The 24,566-nt window shown below is 36.7% G+C and overlaps 5 protein-coding genes and 2 non-coding genes across 7 annotated transcripts; 5 read left to right on the top strand and 2 right to left on the bottom strand.

Moving 5' to 3' along the window:
- Positions 1-208: 208 nt before the first annotated feature.
- Positions 209-289, bottom strand: TRNAL-CAG. Its single transcript has one exon. It is a non-coding gene; the product is annotated as a tRNA-Leu (tRNA).
- An 891-nt stretch (positions 290-1,180) lies between these two features.
- On the top strand, positions 1,181-1,261 carry TRNAL-AAG. The gene has a single exon. It is a non-coding gene; the product is annotated as a tRNA-Leu (tRNA).
- A 1,512-nt stretch (positions 1,262-2,773) lies between these two features.
- LOC111452905 (protein PHYTOCHROME KINASE SUBSTRATE 1-like) lies at positions 2,774-4,562 on the top strand. Its single transcript, XM_023093827.1, has one exon. It carries the CDS (start codon positions 3,127-3,129, stop codon positions 4,348-4,350), a length of 1,224 nt encoding a protein of 407 aa, XP_022949595.1. The 5' UTR covers positions 2,774-3,126; the 3' UTR covers positions 4,351-4,562.
- Positions 4,563-8,281: 3,719 nt separating this feature from the next.
- LOC111452557 (NAP1-related protein 2-like) lies at positions 8,282-12,618 on the top strand. Its single transcript, XM_023093334.1, has 10 exons — positions 8,282-8,521; positions 9,149-9,271; positions 9,368-9,418; positions 9,593-9,664; positions 9,832-9,945; positions 10,031-10,092; positions 11,432-11,489; positions 11,728-11,784; positions 11,895-11,939; positions 12,185-12,618. The coding sequence occupies exons 1-10, from the start codon at positions 8,381-8,383 to the stop codon at positions 12,266-12,268; spliced, it is 807 nt and encodes a 268-aa protein (XP_022949102.1). The 5' UTR covers positions 8,282-8,380; the 3' UTR covers positions 12,269-12,618.
- Positions 12,619-13,613: 995 nt separating this feature from the next.
- On the top strand, positions 13,614-14,998 carry LOC111452556 (flavonol synthase/flavanone 3-hydroxylase-like). The gene is made up of 3 exons (XM_023093333.1): positions 13,614-14,011; positions 14,113-14,434; positions 14,520-14,998. The coding sequence occupies exons 1-3, from the start codon at positions 13,656-13,658 to the stop codon at positions 14,784-14,786; spliced, it is 945 nt and encodes a 314-aa protein (XP_022949101.1). The 5' UTR covers positions 13,614-13,655; the 3' UTR covers positions 14,787-14,998.
- A 4,222-nt stretch (positions 14,999-19,220) lies between these two features.
- LOC111452888 (HVA22-like protein a) lies at positions 19,221-20,320 on the top strand. The gene is made up of 5 exons (XM_023093809.1): positions 19,221-19,354; positions 19,433-19,459; positions 19,542-19,664; positions 19,741-19,978; positions 20,061-20,320. Exons 1-5 carry the CDS (start codon positions 19,293-19,295, stop codon positions 20,121-20,123), a joined length of 513 nt encoding a protein of 170 aa, XP_022949577.1. The 5' UTR covers positions 19,221-19,292; the 3' UTR covers positions 20,124-20,320.
- Positions 20,321-20,340: 20 nt separating this feature from the next.
- LOC111452886 (microtubule-associated protein RP/EB family member 1B-like) lies at positions 20,341-23,020 on the bottom strand. The gene is made up of 8 exons (XM_023093808.1): positions 22,553-23,020; positions 21,691-21,759; positions 21,508-21,594; positions 21,306-21,412; positions 21,090-21,223; positions 20,931-21,004; positions 20,734-20,847; positions 20,341-20,654 (listed from the first exon to the last, which is right to left on the bottom strand). The coding sequence occupies exons 1-8, from the start codon at positions 22,658-22,660 to the stop codon at positions 20,529-20,531; spliced, it is 819 nt and encodes a 272-aa protein (XP_022949576.1). The 5' UTR covers positions 22,661-23,020; the 3' UTR covers positions 20,341-20,528.
- Positions 23,021-24,566: the final 1,546 nt, after the last annotated feature.

The raw sequence follows: 24,566 nt of genomic DNA, 5'->3' as shown, positions 1-24,566 counted from the left end.
TTATGAATCCAATTGTTGTAGCTGAATGCCACACCCAAAAATATTTATAAATTCATAAAGTAAAGATGATTCAGAAATGGGTTTTTTTCCAGGGACGAGTACAGGAACTTGGAAAACTGTAAACATAAAATTGAAAAAGAAATGTCAAGGATGGGATTCGAACCCATGGATTTTTTTCCATTATGGAAACATAAAATAGATAAAGGCATGTCAAGAATGGGATTCGAACCCATGCCCTTTCGGACCAGTACCTGAAACTGGCGCCTTAGACCAACTCGGCCATCTTGACTTTGTTGTTTCATGTTCAACACATACAAATTTATTTACTCATATATTTATTTAACATTTCAAAAGCTGAAGTACGAGATGTAAACAAGTTCATTCTTGTCAAGGTGAAATCATAATTTATTCAATGAAGAAAAAGAGCGAAAGAAATAGGGAGAATTTCATGGCCTTAGATCTTTCCAATACAAAGCGAGGTGGGTTTTTGGTGCCCATCAGTTTCACATTTTCTAGTGTTCTAACTGCGTGTGCTGTACTTGAAGATCTTAAATGTGGCGGAGAGGATGTTTTTGTAGAGACAGCCCTTATTGATTTGTACGCCAAGTGTGGAGATATGGATGAAGCTGTTAACACATTCTTGCGGATGCCCATTCGCAATCTGCTCTCCTGGGCTGCCATCATATCTGGTTTTGTGCACAAGAATGATTAGTTATTTATAGAAATGTTGTTTCAAATATGCACCTGATCATATGACTTTGAACTGCAGTCCTGTTCTGTTCTTCATTTTATTCAAAATAGGCAGAGAAATTCATGGTTTTTGTAGCTACTCGATATATGGCAACCTGGAATTGGGTAGGAGGGTGTTTGAAAGATTGCCCCATAAAGATCATATTGCATGCCCTTCATTGGTTTCAGCATTGAGAAGCATTTTTGCTGTTTCGTGATCTGCCCACCCATATGGTTTCAGCAGTTTTGCACTTTTATTGGTGTAATTGTTCATCTCCTTTTAAAGATTATAGTCTACCTTCTTTAGCTCATTATTGGAGATCCTTTCTTGTAATCCTCCTTGGGTGGTTTTGGGTTTTCCCCCCTGAATTAGTGCAGGAAAGCTTGGCAACGGCCCTCTGTGCATCACAGGCAGCAGCTGCAGGACTGTTATCATATGGCAAACAACGAAGTGGAGATGGCCGAGTTGGTCTAAGGCGCCAGATTAAGGTTCTGGTCCGAAAGGGCGTGGGTTCAAATCCCACTCTTCACAAACGCTTTTTTTTGCTGGTTTGAATGTTGGGTGAGGCAGCAGCCAAATATTTGTCCTTTGGCTCCCCGCAGGTCTCTTAATCAATGGGTTGGAAAGTTATTTACGTGTGTTGCAATGGCAACTCCGGGACAGTGGGCAAAGTGGGTTCCATGGGCTGAATTCAATTACAACACCTGGTATCATATTCAACAAACTTGGCACCTTTTTGAGGTGGTTTATGGCCGACCCCCACCCAAAGTTCTGCTATATAACCATGATTCATCTGTGGGGGCAGCAGTGGATACTCAGCTCCCAGGATAGAGATTTAATGTTAGCGGAGGAGCTTAAGTTGTTTTTAGAACGCGCACCCAACAGTATAAGTTAGATGTTAATGATTGGATTTATATTAAACTCTGTCCATAACGCCAAATATCTTTGTCGAAGCGTTGTCATCCCAAGCTCGCCACATGGTCCCTATCAGGCTGTGCAACGTGTGGGGTCATGGCTTACAAATTGGCACTTCCAGCTGCTGTCCAAGTTCATCCAGTATTTCATGTTTCTCAACTTCAGAAGGCAACTGCTAGTAATTTCCCTCAATGTTCAGTTCCTCCTAATTTGGGCCTTGACTTGACGGTCTAGCTACTACCTTTGGCAGTATTGAGAGTGCATCACTCGTCTTCAAATGCTTCGGTTTTGGAGGTGTTAATCCATTGGGAAGGACATACAACAGCTGATGCTACGTGGGAGTTGAGTTCCATGATTGAGGAAAAATTTCATGACTTCCACCGCGAGGACAAGGTGGCTTCTTGGGGCGGGCAGTGATAGACCCCGACCCCAAATCACCGACGTGTATACACGAAAGAGATGGGAGAAAGGAGGAGCTAATGATGTAATTTTATGACTCTCAAGTAGAGGAGAGATACATGAATGAACTGAGATCAGATCTAAATAAGAATGATCCCGAGGATAAAATGATTAAAAAAACACTTCTTCCTATATCAACGAGGCGCACCTTCCTTTTCGGTAGCTCAACCATAGAAACTCTATGGTTAAGTGTGCTTTACTTGGATCAATTCTTCGTTAGTGATCTCTTAGAAATTTTTCTAGATATATGTGAGTGATGACAAAATAGGCTGTAAGGACTCTTACTGATTTGTAGGGCTAGTCTTCACTCTTAAGAAGCAAGAAGTAGATAACGTGACCATATCAGAAGCAAGAAGTAGATAACGTGACCATATCACAGGAAAATGTCGGGGCCATCAGGTATCAAATTCGGATTTCGAATCTTGATCCAAATTATGGACATGGATCGTTACCAACCCGATAATTATATTTTTGTGAGAGTTTGTTTGCAGGGTTACTTAAGGCGTTTGTAGAGAGGAGAGTATCATTTTACTCCCTTGTCATTGCCAAATTGGTAAACACAAAATTCGAGCACTGTCAACATGCACAATAGTGGTTCTGTTCATCAAAACTCATCTGAAACAGTTGAAGAAATCTTTTAGTTTACAGAACCATATCTACTCTCTAAGTAATGATTAATCTGTGTTGATAAAAGTCAAATCAAGTTGCTAATCTTAACTCATCCAAGTAGGACCCTTCAGTTTCTTTGAAGCCTACTTAAGATGGAACTTGTTTACAACTTGCCACGCTATTTGCAACTTTCTTTGCCTTTATCAGTTTCTTTCTTTCTTAGCTAGTTTTTGCTTTGAAATTTTCCAATAACTCCTCTACATCATCTACGCTGGTCTTTGTCCATTCTGTACTTGTTTCTTGTTCGTTTCTTGTTCATTCTCTGCTCTCTCTTGGCCACAGATTGTGTTTTTTCAACTCCTTGACCCATTAAATCCTTCAAGTCTCTATATTTTTCCGTTTTTCTGTGAACTATGGAAGGTGAGTGCAAAACCCATCTTGCCAATGTTTTGATCTCTTCATATCTTGCACCAAATGAAGACAAATTTGTAGAGAAGAATCCTCCTGTGAAGTTTGAACAGCCGCAGCTTCCATCTGCTGTCTGTTCAAATCAGAAGGCTCTATGTGTTAAAAACATAAAAAAGACAGCCAGTGCAGAGGCGGAGATTGGAGTATTCAGAGCTGAAAGGTACTATGGCATGAAACCGGAAGATGACAAAGCAAGAGCTGTTGAGAATTGTGGTGGCAACCAGGCAAAGAAGAAAGAACAACGAGCTGATGTGCAGTATAGGAGACAAAAGAGTAGATCAGGAACTCCAAGTGTGAGTTCTGAATCAAGTTGGAACAGTCAAGCTGGTTTATTTCCAAGTTTCTTGAGGAATTCATCTCAGAACATCCAACATAAGACAAAAGGAAGAAGTCTGTTGGTCAACCTTAGCTGCAACAGGTCTTGTGCTGATAAAAAGTCTATCCTTGTCCAGAGGAATTTGTATGAGCAAAAAGGTTTGCAAGCTTCAAGAAATGAACAAATTCCTGTCGTCATGGATGGAAGAATGAAGTTTCAAGCAGCTACTTTGGTGAAACACAGACCAAAAAGTTCAATTTCTGGTGGCTCAACCAGAGAAGAAGAGTTGGTGTTTCCAATCTCAAGCTCTCAGTTACAAACTTTTGCAAAAATGAAAGATGAAGATCCAAGAAAATCCATTGAAGTATTCGGCTCAAACAAGTTGGATAAGAAAGAGTTAATGGCTAAGAATCGAGAGAGGAAGCTGTCTGTTCTAAAATGGGATGCCATCCCAAAAGCTAAGGCCACTCAAACTGCTCCAAGAACTGATCAAATGACTGAAGATACCGGGAGCGATGCAAGTTCCGATCTGTTCGAGATCGAAAACATATCTGGAAGCCATGGAAGGTCATTCACAAGGCAAACTTCAGATCTTATATCAAGCTCCATGACAGCTTATGAGCCAAGTGAAGCTAGCATTGAATGGAGTGCAGTCACTGCCAGTGCAGCTGATTTCTCATCTGTTGCAGACTATGATGGAAAGGAAGCCACAGCTAATAAGCCTAAAACCACAATAGTGAAGGATTTGCAAAAAAGTCACCCTGGCGGACTGTTAGGATGTAAAAGTGACAAGTCTGTCAGCATAGCTCAAACTACATACAGAAATATCGAGAAGCTTAAAGCAACAGGTTGAGCTGAGATTAATATGAAAGCTTATGATTTCCCTATCAAAGTTATGTTAAATAGCATTATTATGTCTCTAAATGTGCATCAAATAATGAAGTTTCCATTAAACACCTGTACTGATAAGCACATTTTGTTCTTCCATGTTTGGTTTTTTAGTTCTAAACTGAGAAATGCTTTTCAAATACAACCATAGCCTTTTAAGGTGGCCATATAGCTTCATTATTTGTCCATAAAAGAAAGAGAAAAGTGAAGGCCCTACAAGTAATGCGTGCCTAACAAAGCGCACATCGTTGAAATTATGTCCCTAACTGCTGCCTATGGCTGCAAGATATGTGTCACCAAGCTTTATATAGACATCCGACAGGACTGAATTGTTATGTCTGTATGATTTGGCTATTAAAATATATTTGCACCAGTAAATCTGGTTCAGACTTCATGTCCAAGTGGATCAGAACTGTTGAGTTGTTGATTAATCTTAAAACTCTCGCATGTTCTTGAATAAATGAAGAATCCCAATTAGGAAAAGTAATAAGATCTTGTGTAAGTGACAAGTATAGTGTTTAGGGACAAGATCCTCGTGTCTTGTAACATCAAAATTTAAGGAAAAACAAGTTTATACTTGCGTTTGGAGGGTAAGAAAGTTTGAATGAGTAGTGGAAACTTTCAGCTGATTAAGTGATGGAACAGGGAAAAAAAATATAGGGTGGAACAAGTTTGGTCGGCAGCATTAAATTCTGCAACCATCTCACTGCTATGGTGGATCCCATAGGTCTTTTCCTTCCCTTTCATTGCACAGAAACTGGGTTGGAAATGTAGTAAACTCTGCATCCACCGGATTTTGGCAAATCCGTAAACAACAAACACCGCTAGCAGATATTGTTCTCTTTGGGATTTTCCTTTCTAGCTATTCCTCAAAGTTTTTAAAATACGTCTGCTCGAGAGAGGTTTCCACACCCTTATAAAGAATGTTTCGTTCTCCTTCCCAACCAGTATGGAATCTTACAATTCACCCCATTCGAGATCCAGCGTCCTTGCTGACACACCGTCTCGTGTCCACTCTATTTGGGGCTCAGCCTCCTCATTGGCACACCGCCTCGTGTCCACCCCTTCAGGGCTCAGCCTCCTCGCTGGCACATCGCCCGATGTTTGCCTCTAATACCATTTGTAACAATTGAAGCCCACTGTTAACAGATAGTGTCTTCTTTAGACTTTCTCTTTTGGACCTCCTCTACACCCTTATAAATAATGTTTCATTCTCTTCCCCAACTTACGTGGAATTCAATCAACGAGGAAGGCTATCCACCCAACTTTGATGAGGAAAAAGCAGTGATTGTGACATAAGGGAGGTGAAAGTAAAAAGGATGAGGCGTTTTGAGAAGGGGGTTTGTGATGAAAAGGAGGACTAGTGGGGAAAGCTATTGCAGAAGTATATTGTTTATGGATGAATGACAGCACTCACCGAAACAAAACTAGGAACTTGGGATTGGTGGAAAGAGAATATGTGATGTTTGCCACTAAAGGAGCAAGTTACTGTGAAATTTACCTGATTGGATGCTAACACACTTGCCAACCAAGCAGAACTCACATAACTTCTAAGTTCATCTGCATAGCCATTACAGGGAAACGAGAGTTTATAAGGCCATGTGCATGATGTGACAAAGAAGAAATACAAAGAAGTAGGTAAAATAAGTTATAAATGCACATGAAAGAGAGAGAGAGAGAGCATTAACTTAATTTGAATTGAAAAGAAAAAGAGAACATTTGAGGCTCTTGTGGCTGAATAATAAACTTGAGGGCATGGTCCAATATGGAAGGAATGTTATTGAGGGGACCAAATTGGAGGGTGGATTGATATCAAACCAGTAAGCTAAAAGGCATGTAGATAGTGAATAGTAGCTTCATTTGAACCACTTAGAATGAAAGAATGATAAAGCCTCTACCTCCCTTTCCCCTTCCATTTCTAAAATCATATCCCAATCAATACAATTATTTGTGTAGTTGGAAGGAAAAGGAATAGAGAGCCTATCTCTGCTTGGAACCCAACTCATAAAACTTCTGAATTTTAATGCATGAGTAGGTCTCAATCAATGCTGCTCAAGTTTCAAGGAGGCATTCAAAAGCGTTTTTGGATGTTAAAATTTCCGTCATTCCAAATGATGGTAGTTCTTCGGAAGCTGATTTTAACAACCTTATTGAATAATAAGACCTTTAGATCTAAATATATCAAAAAATAATCTCAAAACTATAACAAATCACTTCAAATGAAAGTAAGATTTAGATTATCTCGTTGATCGAATATTAAGGTAAGAATACTTGTTTGAGATCAAAATCATTTTACAAGCAAGATGAATCAAGTGAAGTTGGAATGATTTTAAGCATACAAACATAAACTACCTAGAATTGCAAAGTTTGTTATTTGTTAAAATAAAATACAAACGATCTTTCCAAGTCTCCCAATCTAATTTTCAATGATAACATACATGGCTTTATATAATCTCAAAATGAGTCTGGACTTTTCAAGAGACATTTCAAGAGCTGTGACATTTACATTTTATGCTTATAATTAGTTTAATTTAAAAAGAAAAAAAAATCTTTAAATATATTAAGTTCATACTCGATAATTGAGATGCCTTGGTCTCCGTCAAGTTGGGTTCTTAGAAAAGTCATGGGCTTAAGAAGAACATAAGGCGTGTTCTCTCCTTTCAATCTCAAATTTTATAAAAAATGGACTATCAAAAAAATTTAGTCACTCTTACCTTCCATAAGATATTTTTAGATCGGTAACTTTCTTATGTTATGATTATAATTAGTCATGATGTAAATATAATTTGAAAGTAAATAAAAATCATAAAATATATTATTCTATTATTCTTTAATGTGACATGTCAACATTTTCTTCCATATTTCTTATTAGTTACCTTATTATTTTTCAATTCGTTTTCTGGTTTATTTTAATATATATATATATATATATATTTTATTTATCGATCCCTTTTCTCAAATGTTTTACTTATAGTTTTTTTTTTAAATTATTTATTCTATTTAATAAAAATTAATTTATCCATCAATTTTGGAAATTCTAAAAAGAAGAGACGTTGGGAATAGAGAAGATAATGTTAATAAATTAAAATACCTATGTTTTATGTTGGGAGGAGTGAGATAAATTAATTATATTTGATTTTTTTAATATAACATATATAATTAATTATTCAATTTGTGGTAACACATATTTACCAGTAAAATTTTATATAATTTTATTAAATTAATTTATATGAGAATAATTGTTAGGATGGATCGATAAATATTCAAAATCCTAAACTTTAAGTAAATGAATAAAAAAATACTAAAATTTAATAACACAGTTGGACTTACCCGTTGAAATTAAACAAAAATATATTTTATTTATTTATTTGAAATTTTTATAGCATTTTTATGTCACACAAAAACAATTATTTAATTCATAAATATTCTATTTATAAGTATTATATCGTATCCTCGAACCTCTTAGACAAAACTTCAAAACAAATGACTTTAAAGAATATTACTAATAAAACTTTTGAAAAAAAAAATATTTTTGAATTTTTTTTTAAAGTTTAAATATATATTTTTAAATTTTAGTATATTTTTGAAAATATTGAAAGTTTATAATTTTTTTTTTAGATAATAACAAAAAAATAAATTACTCAAATATAATATTATTATCCGATTAAATTAAACCAAAAATAGTTTTAAAATTCATAATTGTCAATCTCGTTAAAAGAAAAAAAAATTAATTAAGAAAAAGAATTAGAGGGAATTGAGGAGCATCGGTCAACGGAAGTTCGTTGATTTAGTGGGTACATATGATTAGGTGGCAAGAGATGATTGGGTGAAGTACTAGACCCGAGATTCTGTAATCGGAGCAGATTTAAACTCCCAAAACCCTAACTTGTGTGCTCTGTGTCATTGACAATAATCTCCGAGTCCCCAACGAAGAGAGCACCAGGACCGGTAGGGTTTTAGATACACCTCTTTCTGGGTTTTAGCAGCTCTTCCCCATGCCGAACAACATGGTTGCTGATAAGGGCAAGAAGGCTAAGCACTCTGACAAGCCCGAAGACGACAATTCCGAGGTTATCGATGAGAAACTCGTCATCTCTATCGAGAAGTTGCAGGAAATTCAAGACGAGCTCGAGAAGGTATTGGTTGATTCAATGCTTATTTACGCTTTAACTGTATCATTCTTTCTGCCATCGTTTTTTGGTTCTTGCGAACCCTGTGTTTGGCGTTTACCTGGAGGACAATTATGCGAAGCGATAATCCCTAGTTTCTGATCTATGTTTTGTGTTTTGTTGTGGCAATTGTGGTGGATGGGTTTGGGTTTACATTAACTCTATTGGATGCTTTCGAATTTTCTTTTACGGGGCCATTTCTTCTATTTTATGACAATTGTTGCCCAAAGCTTGAGGCTTTTTTCATGGATTTGTTTGAGAATGTCAATGCTGGCGTTCAATTGCTTTCATCTGCGCTTGGGAAATCTGATTGTTCGTTCTTAAGCCCATTGAGGACGAGTGGCGTTCAATTCGCTCTCATTGATACCCGGATAAAATGAATTACGTTAAATGTTCATCTTGATTACACCCTGCGAGTTCATTGTTCCTGTGACCCAACAGCTATGAAGTTTGGGTTGTAACTTATGGTTGGGTGTTTCTGTTTTTTCTATACCTGTACGTGCCCCTAAATACTGGGGCAAGATGGTATCTTGTTGATAGGGTGATATAAGTTCTGTTTTATAATCATGTTGTTTATTTGGTTTGATCTTCAAGATCAATGAGGAGGCCAGTGATAAAGTCTTGGAAGTGGAGCAGAAGTACAATGAGATACGAAAGCCTGTCTATGACAAGCGGAATGAGATCATCAAATCAATTCCTGACTTCTGGCTAACAGCTGTTAGTGATATCCTCTTAAACTTGTCATTTTTGAATTGATTATGTGCTTGTTGTCATTCTGAAGAGTTTCATAACTGTTTCTTCCTCAACATGCAGTTCTTGAGTCATCCCGCTCTTTGTGAACTTTTAACTGAAGAGGACCAGAAGGTATGGTTTCTCACTTTTTTCCGTTAATTTGTATTCAAAATTGTAAATGAAATTGCAAGTAAAATTCTCAATTATAATAGTGAAACTAATTTTGAACTCTCACAATTTGGTTATGATATTGTGAGAGTCTAAATGTCCATTAAATGTCGTTCACTGTGTTACATCTTGTGATAGATATTCAAACATCTCACCTCCCTGGAAGTCGAAGATTTTAAAGATGTCAAATCGGGTTACTCAATTACCTTTGTGAGTTCGAATTATTCCTCTATCTTGCACCCTTACAGTCATTTTCCTCCATTTCTCTTTTGTCTTTTATTGTTATTTTTTGTCTTTTTGTTCCTTACATTCTATGCCAATTTTTTCAACCAATGAACACCTTCAGGAGTATTTGTTTTATTTCTTTGATTCTACAGAACTTCAACACCAACCCTTATTTTGAAGATACAAAGCTGACGAAGGCCTTCACCTTCCTTGATGAAGGAACAAGAAAAATTAATGCTACATCAATAAAATGGAAAGAGGGAATGGTGAGAGTTGTTTTCTCGGATTAGTACTTGTATTAATTAGTCTAATATTTTCACTAATTGTTTATTGTACTCTATATATCTGAAGGGCTTACCTAATGGATTTAATCATGAGAAAAAAGGGAACAAACGGCCCCAGGCTGAGGAAAGGTTGGTTGTTAAAACCTGTTTATCAATGATCGACATAAATATATATATATATATATATTGTATATTTTATGGTTACTTGTGAAAGCCGTTACTGTACTATCTAATTTTTGCTGGTTCATTTGTTATACAGCTGTCATCCAAAATCCGGATTAGCTATTTGAGTCAAAACTATTGTAATACTTGATTCCAATTAGGCATTTTATTTCTATATGCTAGAAATCTGTTCTCTATATTCACTAGACTGAATTGCATTATAGAGAACAGATTCTAGCATTTCATAAACATAATTTAACACTTCAGATAGAATATAAACTTTTGAGAATATGTAGAGCATAGAACTAAATGAAAGAACGGTTAAGATAAAATCCAGCATCAAGAACACAAGAGATGATAGAAGATTTACTGGAAAAAAATGTTAAAAAAAACTTGGAGAGGGAATGGAAAGAAAGGAAAAAAAGTTGCTAAGTTTCTTACAGAGGAGATAACTGAAAACTGAAGTCCAAATCTCCGGGAGATGGGGAAAATAACTGACAGAGCATTAAAAGGAAAAGAGAGAAAGGAGTGGGTGGAAGAAAGTGTATGTTGTAGTAATAATTTGGGTGGCTTGCTATTTTATCTCATCTTCTCTTCTTTCTTTCCCTTTCCAATTATTTTTTTACCTGATTTCAGTTTCCACAGAGATCTAGAGATTTGTATTTGAGTTGATAATAAATAGGAATATAGCCACAGAGATATAAGCTAAAAAAATGGGGTGGTTTATTAAGTGTATGCCTCGAGTCTTATTCTAGTACCACAGTTCTAAGATTGCCTTAAGGCTAAGGTCTCAAATGGAAATTATTAAGACTAAGAACATGCATTTGATTCTCATTTTTATTCTGCAAGATCTTGATACATTCAGAAACATCCATGATGGGGGAAAAAACGCTTCTGTTGGATGATAATTCATCAGTTTGAATGATTGATTAGTCCTAGATTAGTGTTTAATTTGGACACTGTTATACTTCTCTTCTCTTATTTTCTGAGCACTGAAGTTTAGATTTACTACCACGCATATTGGGTTTGTAGATCTGGAGAATTTGAGATGGAATTACTTTTTTTCTTCTTTTGTTAAAAGGATTTTTTATTTTTAAGTTATTTGTATTGAAAAGTTTCAAAATGGAAGGAAAAGGTCGTGTATTAGTCTGATGTCGTCGTAGACTCAGCTGTAATTTACTATCAAATAATGTATTTGCAAGTGGCGTACTCCTGTGGAAGAATGAGGAATATTCCTGAATGTATATATATTTATTTATTTTCCATGATCTCACTGGTAATACACTTTTTCCTGTTTTGGATGCAGCTTTTTTAGCTGGTTTAGTGATACAGAACAGAAAGATATTGACGACTTTCATGATGAGGTAAGATGAGATATATTGCATAATCTTCAGATCACCCCTACAAAAAGTTGTTTATTTTGAATATGATGTTTGCATCACTCGGAGCAGGGCAGCTCATGGCGTTAGATTACATATCTCACCAAGACACACACACACAAATCTTTCCATATTAAAAAATGAGGAAAAGTATAATCTCTACGATTATTGCCCTTTCACTTTAAAATAAAAGCTATGTTTTAAAATTCTCTTTTGGTTGCAGGTTGCAGAAATCATCAAGGAGGACTTATGGCCTAACCCTTTATCCTACTTCAATAATGTATGTTTATTTCTACTTCTAGGTTTCCCTCTTCTCATCACACAAGCTGAAATTGTTTTTGATTGATGTGCATGACTATTTTCTCTAACAGTTATTGTACTGTGATACAGGAGGCTGATGAAGACGAATTGGAAGAAGAAGAATCTAATGAAGAGGTGAAGAAAAATTGTTTTTGATTGTTATCGTATAGTTCACTCACGGCTGTTCTGTAATCTTGTGTGCGTCTGTTTCTCCATTGCTTCTTTGATGATGACTTTGTTGCTCATTGTTGATATTTCCGTGGAGAGTGGAAATAAAATGGTCTTGGGATTGGGGGATTGAGTTGCTAATTGAGTTCGACTTTCCAAGTGAGCTGATCATCATTTTCTATTTACCTCACCTAATTTGTTCATGTTAGCAGGGAAAGGAAGATGATGACTCTGATGAGGACGATGACGACCAAGACGACGACAATGAGGCAGGTGATGATGAAGATGATGACTAGACAACTAGTGAAGTTTACATCTCTCCAAATGGCTCATTTCTGTAATAGTTGCTCAAGTATGAAGTGGTTGGTAAAAGGAGAATGTTGATCGTTTCTTGTGGTAGCCTTCTTCCGGTGGGTCTGTGAGTTCAGTTGGTCAGGCATTTCAACGCGACTCTACTTTCTCCCTAAGAGCCCTTTCGTTTTCTTCTTCTTCTTCTTCTTGTTGCCTAAATTACTCTCTAATATATAGATTGTTGAGAATATTATGGTTTCAATCTTATGTTTTGTTCTAATGCTAACATTGGAGTAATGGTGTGTAAAGTTATTTGGATTCCCTCTTAATGCATATGTATTCATTCTGGTTTTCCTCTCATCCTCTCAAAACCTCCACTTGGTGACCTTGGTTCTGTTGTTGCCATGGCTGCTATTCATTCGGTGGAGTTCAACAATATCAGGTCTTGACTCTTCCAACACAAAATTTGAAACATTCCATTCCTTCATCCCCAAAATTTGGATTTCTTCGAGATAAAATTACACATTTTTATGCAATATGAATGATCAAATTGGTGTTGTTTCATGTTTTTCTGTGAAGGGTGGGTCCTGCAGAGCCAGACACGAGTGTCATTCATTCCAAGGTGAAGTTACCATATAAAAGAAAAACCAAAAAAATACTTCATTAGACTAAATGGATGAGGACGAGCTGTAACCGACACTTCTGGGAAATGATACCACCTTACACTTGTATGGACATCGCTTTTCCTTTCTGAGAGACATGCATAGCTCTGCAGTACTTTGCACGTTTGATTCAGCTTTGTTTATCTTGTATTACATTTTTTCCCAATTTTTGTCGCATCATAAACTCCAAAAAATGACATGTTAGACACTGATATTATGTGTCCCGACCACACTTTTTCACGCTTCATTTTGCTAAGGTTACAATTTGCATGTTTTAACATGTTACTAGACTAAAAGATTGTGTTGTCCACGCTACGAGCGTGATTCAATGATGATTGACATAAATGTATTTGTTTAGATACGTTGTATTTAACCTTTATTTTCTGTTTTTGTTTCTATTTTTCTGCATCAGCTCCACTTAAAGAACCTGCCAAAGATGAAAATATTCAAATAGGAAGGTAGTTCAAAAGCTTAACTTTTATCCTTTTTTTGGTGAAAAGACTTAAATTTTCTACTTCATAGACTCAAAATTAATGGAAAAAAAAAGGTTTTAGGCAAAGGCAAACATAGCAGGATGAAACCAAACAGTTACAAAAACCACTTTAAAATGACCAAAGCATGCCTACCAGCTGTCATTTTCCATCCTTAGCGGCAGCCTTTAGTTGGGTATAAAAATGCATAAAAAGAAAAAGCTTCCACATCACTCTGCAACTTAAGAACTCCTTCGAAAATGGCTAACACAGGCATCCCTACTGTGGACGTTTCTCTGTTCTTAAGTGAAGGTGAAAACGAAGCCAAAAAACAGGCCCTTCAAACCATAACTGAAGCTTGTTCAAGCTATGGCTTCTTTCAAATTGTGAACCATGGAATCCCCGTTGAGTTTCTTAAAGAAGCTCTGCAACTGTCAAAAACATTTTTCCACTACCCTGATGAGATAAAGCTCCAATATAGCTCCAAGCCTGGGGCTCCCCTTCTTGCTGGCTTCAACAAGCAGAAGACAAATTGTGTAGACAAGAATGAATATGTCCTCATTTTCCCTCCTGGATCCAAATTCAACATCTACCCACAAGAGCCACCACAATTCAAGTGAGTTTTTTGAGATTTGGGTTCTGTTCTTTTGATCTTGCATGTTATGTTGGATTCAAAATGGTTTGGTATGAGTATTATAAACATTTTGGTTGTGGCAGGGAAACGCTGGAAGAGATGTTCCTGAAACTAAACGATGTGTCCTTGGTTGTAGAGAGCATATTGAATGAGTGTTTGGGGCTTCCTCCTGGTTTCCTCAAACAATTCAACAATGACAGAAGCTGGGACTTCATGACTAATCTCTACTATTTCCCTGCAGCTGATGTGGGAGAAAATGGCCTCATTCACCATGAAGATGCAAACTGCATCACTTTGGTGATCCAAGATGATGCTGGAGGCCTTCAAGTTCAGAAGGACAGCGAATGGATTCCAGTCACCCCTGTTGAAGGAGCCATTGTTGTGAACGTGGGAGATATGATTCAGGTAAAAAAACACTGTTGTTAAACATTGAAGGAGCCATTGGGCTAGTGAGAGATCTGTTTGTTTGAAAGATTTTGTTTTAATGAAGGTGTTGAGCAACAAGAAATTCAAGAGCGCCACACACAGAGTGGTGAGGCAAAAGGGAAAAGAGAGATATTCTTTTGCATTCTTCCGCAGCTTGCATGGAGACAAATGGGTGGAGCCATTGCCAGAGTTCACTAAAGAGATTGGAGAGAAACCCAAATACAGAGGATTTGAGTTCAATGAATACTTGGCGTTGAGATTGAAGAACAAAACCCATCCACCTTCAAGAGTGGAGGATGAGATTAGCATCAAACATTATGAAATCAATTGAAAAATATATGTAAGAACAGAACCAACCACAGAGAAAAATAATGTAAAAGCACTTCCTGCCTTCTCTATTTGTTGCTTTTACTGTCATGAAAGCTCGAGAGAGCCCTTTAAACTCGCTTGTTGTATTGTCATTTCATTTCATCATCCTACACTATGTTCTGTCTTTATATTAGAAATGTATGAAGAGAGAAAAAAAAAACAGTGTTTAGTGGACATGGTTCATATTTGCTTCCCTTATCTTTTTATTATTGTTCTTGTTTCTTGGAAGCTTAGGTTGATTTTGGATTACTTATGGCAGCAAGCTTCACATCATCCCTGAAAATGCCAAGTTCCAGAAACACACACTGAGAGAGAGATTCAGGTTGAGGTTGGTATCTCAATTTTTGCTCTTTTCTTGATGAATCTTTTTCATTCTTGACCCATTAGATTGATGTGGAATAGTGTTCAAGCTTTGCTGAATGTTATGTTTGAGAATTCTGATTAGCCTTAGTGATAATTTAGGACTCTATCATGTCTGGTATGATTGTTAATCATTTGTTTGAGCATGTTGGACGTTTATATACGTATAATATACTCGTAGGAGCTTGTTATAGGAGCGAAACACCGTGTATACCCAACTAATGGTTTGGATATTCGTTATATGCCCTAGAGAGTATGAAAGGATATATGAATGAATATGAGCGTTTCCTTAGTAATAAGCTTTACATTTGGGCACCACAGGCATTTGGGCACTACATGCATTTCGTGTTGACCAAGTATCAAGTAGGGATGATTAGGGAGAGGATGTCCTATTTGTAAACTTTTCTTGAGCGGTTAGGGTCTTCTTGGTCTGCATAGTTGTCACCCACAAAGGGCCCATACATGGAGAAACAAGTGTGGTCTGCATAGTTGTCACCCACAAAGGGCCCATACATGGAGAAACAAGTGGTCGAAGTAGAGCATGGATTACCTCGTACACACAAGACTTACCCCAAGTTCCATTACAAGGGTAATTTGAATTACGTGCAATTAGTGCAAGGTTGATGATAGATTTAGGAAAATGAAAACATAGAGCTAAGCATATCCGAAAGATATACACTATGGTCTAGAGGGCTTAGGTATACACCCCTAGGAGTATACAGGGGTTAAGTATACCCTCCTTTATAAGCTTAGCATAGGCTACATGTCATGGTAATGGCTAACGTCAGGGTTAGCATATTAGTACATAGCTTAAGAAACCGTCACAAGGTCAGTAGAATGAAGTTTGATGAGAGTGTACAAGTAAATTGCTTACGGAGTAGTTTATACCCATTCTTGCTACCCTTCGTTTTTTAGATGAGAAATGGACGATTGTTTGACGATATGAGTATATAAGTCGGGCAGTTGCTGGAGGGATCCATAGATCAATTATTTTTCCTTTAGTGTTCGTTGTAAGGTTATTTAATGTTATTAACTTCAATACTCATGCTATTCTATTTTGGATTCCTCAATTCATTTGTATTTATCTTAAATTAAATTTTTTTTATATAATTTATAATGTCAAATTATAAATAAAATAATCAAAACTATTATTGAAGTGGTATCCAAAAATTTAAAATTAATAAAAAGAAAGACACGTTAAATAGTGAGTCAGCAATGTCCATACCATGTCCATGTCCATACATATCCTTGTCGAACACGTGTTCGTAGCATATCCATGCATATCCTTCTTCAACACTCTAATATGGACACTCGACCTAAAATGAAGTTTTCGTGTTTTATAGCAAAGATCCCTTAATAATCCCTAACAAGGTCACATGAATTAGATGCTATGAAAAAGGTCACATGAATTAAATGCTATGAAAAAGGTCACATCAAATCTGAAAATTCCAAACAAGTTGTATTGATAATCATTCGTAATCGAGTTAGCTCTCTTTGATGTTCACCATTTTAAATTATATTTTTTTTGTTATCTTAATTTTCTATAAATAAATTAAATTAGAGTTAATTAAAATTAAACTAATTTCAGGTTTTATAATTTTCAATATATATGTAAATTTAACACAAAAATTATACTCTTTAATGCAATAAATTTAAAATATAATATAAATAAAGTTTAAGGTTGTCTTGTTGTCGCCCCTTTCTCTTCTTTTCTATCTTCTAAGACATACATACTCATTTAAACAATAATCCCGTTGCAACCATCCGCAGTCCAGTCGATACTGTTCAGTCATAATTGTCAGTCGTCCACTGATTTAGTCATAGTCGTCCGCTATGAGTTTGTAGTAACATTGATCGTCATCGTCTAAAAGTTTTTTTAATTAAAAAATGTTGTCATGGTTTAAAAGTTTTTTTTTAATTAAAAATGTTTGAACCGAACAATCCAACTTAAAAATAGAGGGCTGAATTGGATTGGGCCCACACAAACTTTTGGGTTGGTAAAAATAATTCATCGACCCGACCCAACTACACCTCTAATTCAAATACTAAATTATTACCGGGACTAAGAGACTAAAGCATTACTTGTACCAAAGTTGCAAATCAACCAAAAAATAATAATAATAATAAAATTACTTGTACCAAATTATTAAAAACTTGTTGTTTCTTATTATTCTATTTCATAATATTATTATTATTATTATTATTATTATTATTTTGCAACTATACCCGTTCAAATAATATGATATTGTTCACTCGAGCGTAATTTTTCATGGCTGACCTCATACTAAATAGTTTCCCAACTTCTTCCCTAATTTGGTATGACTGAAATCACGTCTAGGTCTGTTATACCTGAATCTCTTCAAAATATACCATAGGAGATGTGACTAATGGTCAAATTCTCCATACAAACGAAAGATTCGACTCAACCTTAAACCTTTAACTGATTGAACCCGGTAAGCTTTGATTCCCTCATTCCCTTCAATCAAACACTCTTTCTTCACAACAAGTCATATGTTATTTAAGTTATTGTGTTGTCTTTTGTTTATAGTTATATAACGATACTTTCAAATTTTGTTTCATTCTTACTCTCAAACTCGCTTTCAAAAAAAATTTTCCCCTCGTTTTCTAATACCTTCTCCTCAAAATGGGGCCAGAGACTTAAGTATACATTGCTTGGCCGTAGGCGGCACGAAATTGGCTTGACTCACTCAGTGTCGGGAGTGAATGCCGCACAATCACAAAGTCCACTGCTAAAAAGTTCGATTATGACAAGTGGAGCCCAAGTCCACCATTGAGCCTTCTCCCCCTAAAGAGGCATATCGCAATACTCACATCTGATTCACTAATAATCCATGAGCCTTACCTCCTTGTTTTGACCTGAAGCTTGAGCCCCACCATTGTGTTTACAAATTACATCATAAAAAGCCTCATCGAGTGGCTGGCTTCTTCAGCAGGCTGAGCCTGCTGTCATTGCTGCTACCGGGACTGCCACCATACCTGCTAACTTCAACTCCCTCAATACTTCCTTAAAAACAATAATATTAATGATAGTTTATTGGTCTTTCTAGCTATAACTACTCATGCAACTCATACGAGTTTTTTTGAGGCGTTGTGCCTATTAACTCACCTAGGACAAGATGGTAGAACTACGTATTTGTGTGTTTAGATTACTCTTCGAGTCAATAGGTAGCGTCTATTATACAAAAGTTTTTTTGGGAGGGACTAGGTGTCATAACCATACTATGAAAATAGTAGGTTAGAACCCTCTCGTGCATATGAGACAAGGTGGTGACATAGTAGTGATGTCCAATTAGCCACACGAGGGCTAAGACAAGACAAATAACATGATGCGATCGAGGGAGCAGTGCACCATCTAACACACCACAAAGATGTGCATGAAAGGTAAGTCGAGGCATATCCAAAACAGAGGCAACGATGTTGACATGAGTGTCAAAGATAGGCGTGTTGTTTGGTTGAGTAGTGCCTTAAGTCTTCCATATGAAATATGAAAGCTTGCCAAATTTGGTGTCAATCAGACACCGGACGAACGCTCCACATCATCGTATGTCCGTTCACCAAAATCATATCTACACCCCTCATACCAAAAATGTCTCAAAATATACCTTTGGAGGAAGCATGGTGTCAGCTTTCCACCACCCATGAGCCCTATGGCCTTAGTGAAGACGAGCATTGTGAGACAAGTGTCTTCGACATCTTCCTTTAAAATGGGTTTTTCAAAGATAATGTCTGACGAGACGAATGTGCCGAAATTACGCCCCTGCCCATGTATAAGAGGTTGGATTATACACCCATCATCTAGAATAACAATATTCTGTTTCTGTTCTTAACACCCTTTGGTTGGAGGTTTGATTATGTTAATTGGACTCTTGGTTCGTCTTCCACCGACTCCAACTTTCGATTGATCCCTCTGTTTTTTTCTTTTTCTTTCTTCCATTGACACTTGTTACTCTTCTTCCTTTACCACGCACGCACCTCCACCGCTTCCTCACCTTAACATCCAAACCAACAACGACAAAACTTCAAACCCAACCAATTCATTTCTTATTCTCTTCCTGGGTTTTCAACATCTTCATTTCTTCACCCAAACATGGAACCCGGAGCTCCAAATTTCTTTAAAGTTGTTCTTAAAAACTTCGACGTTCTTGCTGGGTATCTCTCTCTGTCTATCTCTCTGTTTCTGTTTTCCAGTGCATGATACTGATACATTGGCATTGATTTGATGTGCAGGCCTGTTCTTGGTCTTGTCTATCCTCTGTAAGTTTCATTTTCACTCTCTGCTGTCGATTTGGACTGAATTTGATCATTTTCAATACTAGGTTTTGGGCTTTTTATGCAGATATGCTTCAATCAGAGCCATCGAGACTAAATCTCAAGTCGATGATCAGCAATGGCTTACTTACTGGGTTTTGCACTCTATGCTTACCCTCTTCGAGTTAACCTTCGCCAAGGCTCTTCAATGGTAAGGCGTTGAGGCAACATCTGGGTACTCAATTGCTTTGAATTTGATTTGTTCCATTGAAACTTCCTCGTGACAGGATCCCACTATGGCCATATGCTAAGCTGGTTGTTGTCTGTTGGTTGTCTTGCTTCAATGGAGCTGCATATGTGTACGAGCAGTACTTAAGACCTTTAATGGTGAACCAGCAGAACGTGAACGTGTGGTATGTTCCTAAAGGAAAGGACCCTTTGAACAAGCGCGAGGACATCATCACTGCTGCAGAGAAATACATTCAAGAACATGGAACTGGAGAACTTCAATACATGCTCGACAATGTCAGGCTTTACCCTTCTCCCCTTAGTTCACACACCTTCTAACGCCTAAACTGATGCATTTCTTCTTCTTCTTCCATTACAGACCGAACTGAACAGGAGAAATGGAAGCAGCTATTATGGTTATGCAGAGGAATATGAATACTGAAAACCAAGACTAAAATAAGAGTTGGGAGCTCAAAACATAGCTGAAAGGTTTCTCCTTTGTTGTCTCTATGTTTCTGGTCTGTAAAAAACTTGTCTCTTTCCATTGTTGTAGCATATGGTTTGTCCTGTTTTTGGTCTTCGTTGTAATATCAAAGCCTACTCAATAAACGTCAAGAGAAGTGTAGTTATTATTACCAATTTTCACTGCAATCAGACAATAGAAAGAACATAACAACAAGCTTATGATGAGCGTTCTGTTATTACAAATCCAATGCTCAGGTCAATGGCCAGTTAACAATCATGATTCTTGAGATAAACACATATAACAACTGTAGAATTGCTTGGCAATGACCCAGCCTTGTTTTTCTCTCAATTTTTAAGCTCAAATTTTGTGGGAACTTCAAATTCACTCCTCATTTTCATCTTCAACGTTGGTAGTGTTCTTTGATTGGTATATGTACTCTTGAGCCTCTGCTAGTGCTGACTCCTTGGCGTCTGCTGCATACAAAATCATCTTGATTGCTGCTGCCATCTGCATCAAACGTATAATCATTATACAGTGGAGAGTTCTGATAAAAGTATCGTTTTCCAGTCATTCATGGAGCTCATACCGGGAGCTCTTCTAATTCGGGCATCTGACAAAAGATTTCTATGTCCCTTAATTTTGCGAAGTAGAAGTCTCTTTCTTTTTCCAAGAGATCTACAGACAGTTTCAGTTCTGTAATCTGTTCAAAAGAAGAATTGCAACAAAAAGAGCATCATCTAAGAGCAAAGTAGAAACTGGCAGTGGCTTTGTTTTGCAGCCTACCTCCTTGGACAACGCTTGAATTTCTCCAGAAGAATGTCCCCTGCTCGTTACGCCGTTCTTCCCCGGCTTCGATCCTGGATTGACAAGGCGGAATAGCTTAAGATATGGCTCATTGCCAACGAAAATAGATAAGTGAACCAAGCTGAGAAGAAGTTTTACTTGGTTCAACTGGGTCACAAGAGCCAGGGCTATGTATATTATGTGTTTGCAGTGATTTAGCAGCCTTCTGGCAGCCCTTCATCACCACTCCACCCTTTACACCCTTACATCGCCGCTCCACGGGGTTATAGTTTCTGTTAAAGACATTCATTGATGACAAAATGGAAAGAAGACACGACAGTGTTTATAAAGTAGGAGAAAATTAGCATAGCATACTCATTCATTATGCCACCGTTTACTGAATCACAGTAGCGTTTCAGCCATTGCAAGAATTCCAAGTTATCCAGTGTTCTACCTTTTACAAGCCTATTCACTTCAATATGCTGCCACAAATAACAAAGGAAACAACATCTTTCTAGCTATCAACCACAAGACATGTCAAGAGCTGAGATAAAAGGCTACCCATTTCATAACATACCTTTTCAATTTTCAACTTATTGAATACATCCTGAAGTACCTTGTAATTCTGGATCATATCGTATTCAGTTTTGGCATCAAAATTGACCTTTTAAACACATCCAAGACAGACAACTCAGTATCATACAGTAGCCAATAATTATTCTCACAATCTACAAAAACATGGATAAGAGATAGAACTAACCTTATGCATTGGGACAGCTCCTGGGTAGGTCATATCAATCATCTGACACTGCACAGCCCCGGATGCAGCCTGTGGAGAACGACAAACACAGCAAAAAGGATACTGAGAGATAATCATAATCACTCCAAGATTACTTCCAATAGTAATTTTCCTTGCAAGTTGCAATGAATTCAATATCATAATAATAGACATATGACTTGCTCTGAGAAAATGTGGCTAAGACAAAATCTCTGAATATGAGAGCTTAATCTCGCATGACTAAATTTTGTTTCACTAGAGTTCATACATAATCCAGTGCCCATAATCATTAATAACCCTTGTAGATTTCAAGTTTTGTACACTAAGATTAAACGAAAACAGCTACATTCTGGGTTTCCTATCCTATGCTTCAATCTTTACAAGGAACTAGTCAGTCCTCAACGAGGAGTATAATGCAAACGGATAATGTGAGATTAACTCAAGAACATTATGACCCATTTCTTTCCTTAAGTAAAGGTAACAAAATTACTATCATATGTCATAGTTAGCCATTGCCCAGAAACCTCCATTTGTTCTTAGAGAAATTCAACCAAATCCAGAAAAATAAAGCAACTGAAGAACATGGTTTGAAAATGTTTGGAGGTTGGAGCAAAAATTGATTCCTCTTTTTCAAGCATTTCTACAAACACAAACGTGTATACCACCGTATATCCTAACATCGAACAATGGATATCCAAAAGGAAAGAGATGGGAGAAACGGGGGACCGACCGGAAACTCAAAATGCATAAACAGAGAAAACCCACATCAGTCATTACAATACAAACATTAAACCCAAGAACAACAATGGCGAAAGGGATGAACAAAAGAAGCAGAAAGAAAAACCTCTTCAATGCGAGAGAGATTGAGTTGAAGGCAATTGTTGATCCATGTCAAAATCTCATTCCTACCGACAAAATAAGCACTGTCCATCATTCCAATATTGGAAGCCATAGTCCCAAAGCAATTCCCAGAAGACCCAAATCATAAAAATGGGAAAAAAAATGCAGATGGGAAGAGAGGGGAAAGCACAAAAATGTTTAAAATAAACTGGGAAGGAAGGACGACGGCATTAAGAAGGCGGCTTATGGCCTTACATCATCAAGGGGGAAACGATGCTTTAAACAATTTTCAAAAAGAAAAAAAAAAAAAAACCCCATTTGGAAGATCTTAACATTTTCCAAACGGAATATGGAATTTGAACGGTGGAGGGAAATGAGCGTTCCACGCCGATAACAAATTAAACAGAGATTAATAGCTCATATTCGCTTTACTTTTTAGGAAGGGATCTAATTTTGAAAAAAGAATAATGAATTATTTTAATGGGATGTTCATATGATTCCATGATCCATCCTGAAATTTTGGTGTAAATGTTATTATTTTGTGTTTAAATGTTGAATTTTGTGAAGTGAGTAGCAAATGTTCTGTGCCCAAATGGAATGGAGAGCCTAAATAAATAGCTAATAGGCAAATGGGTGTGGTGTGTGATTGGAAACCCATTTAATCTTTTTATTTTCTTTTTCTTTTTCTGCTGTTCCTTGTGTTTGTTTAGATTGACTGTGGTGATGTTGTGGGATCCTAACAACTAGTATCAGAGCTAGGAGAGATTTGTTATAATATGTAATGTTCCCCTATCTATTATGATCATAAAACAGTGGAAGCTTAAAGGATAGGCAAACTCTAGGGTGATCCGATTGACGTTGCTCAGGAACGTGGCATTTAATATCATCAAGAAGAAGATAAAGTCTGGTCTGTTGAGGGCGCTATCGAATATGTACGAAAAAATTCAATCATATCAAACGTAGCGTCTTGCGATTGTGGAGAAAAAAAAGACATTTTTGGATAGATTGTACAAAACCAAAAAATCACAAATGGAGGATGATAATAATTCTATAAATTCAGCAGAACACGTTAGTACTTTAATCCTCAGGGTCGACAACCCGATTGAATCCTAGATTTGAATTTATATGCATCTTTTTCGTTCGTCTCCAAATAAGAAAATGTTTCGAAATTTCAAATCTGAAAATTTAGAGAGAGTGTCTCTCGCCGACAATAAAGTCTTGGAGATTGAAGGAAGGAGGATGACTCCATAAAAACTTATAAATGAAATTAGTGAATATTAAAAGATGTCAGATATATTGTTGGTCTCGATAAAAACCTAATTTTTATTGATATGAGTAGCATAGGTTATGCAACAAATTTTGGGAAGAGTTCGTGGAAGATTGTGAAAGGTGTTATGGTGATAGCACGTGACACAAAATCTTGAACCTTATACACCACTGCACGGTATATAAACAAGGTTGTTGTTACTGAGAGTTTCAATTCAAATCTATGATACAATAGACTTGGACATATAAGCGTCAAAAGAATAAATATTTTGGTTGCGAAAGGAGTTTTAGAAGGCCTAAAATAAGTTAATATAGTTTTTGTGAGAGTTGATTGATGGGTAAATAAAAACGAGTTAGTTTCACAAAGGCTGCTAGAGAACTGAAGAAAATGTGATTGAAAATGGTTCATACAAACATTTGGGGACCATCTCAAGTTCCATCACTCGGTGGATCAAAGTTTTACATCATCTTCATCGATGATTTCAACATGTAGGTATGGATTTATTTCCTGAAACACAAGTCAGATGTGTTTGGTGTTACTAAAAAGATGAACAAAACATTGAATGAGCGGGCAAAGAGTATGAGTATTCATTATGGATTGCCAAATAATTATGGGCTGATGTTGTAAATACACCCGCAATAGATGACCCTCAGTATCTTTGAAGTTTAAGTTGCGAGAATAAGTATGAACTGAAAAATAATTCAAGTACTCTGACTTGAGGTATAAAAAGAGAAGTATTTAATATATTAAA

This window comes from Cucurbita moschata, unplaced genomic scaffold (assembly GCF_002738365.1).
Source record: "Cucurbita moschata cultivar Rifu unplaced genomic scaffold, Cmos_1.0 Cmo_Scf00014, whole genome shotgun sequence".
NCBI lineage: Eukaryota > Viridiplantae > Streptophyta > Magnoliopsida > Cucurbitales > Cucurbitaceae > Cucurbita > Cucurbita moschata.
Note: the sequence above shows the minus strand (reverse complement) of the source record. Positions and strands in the feature narration are given on the sequence as shown.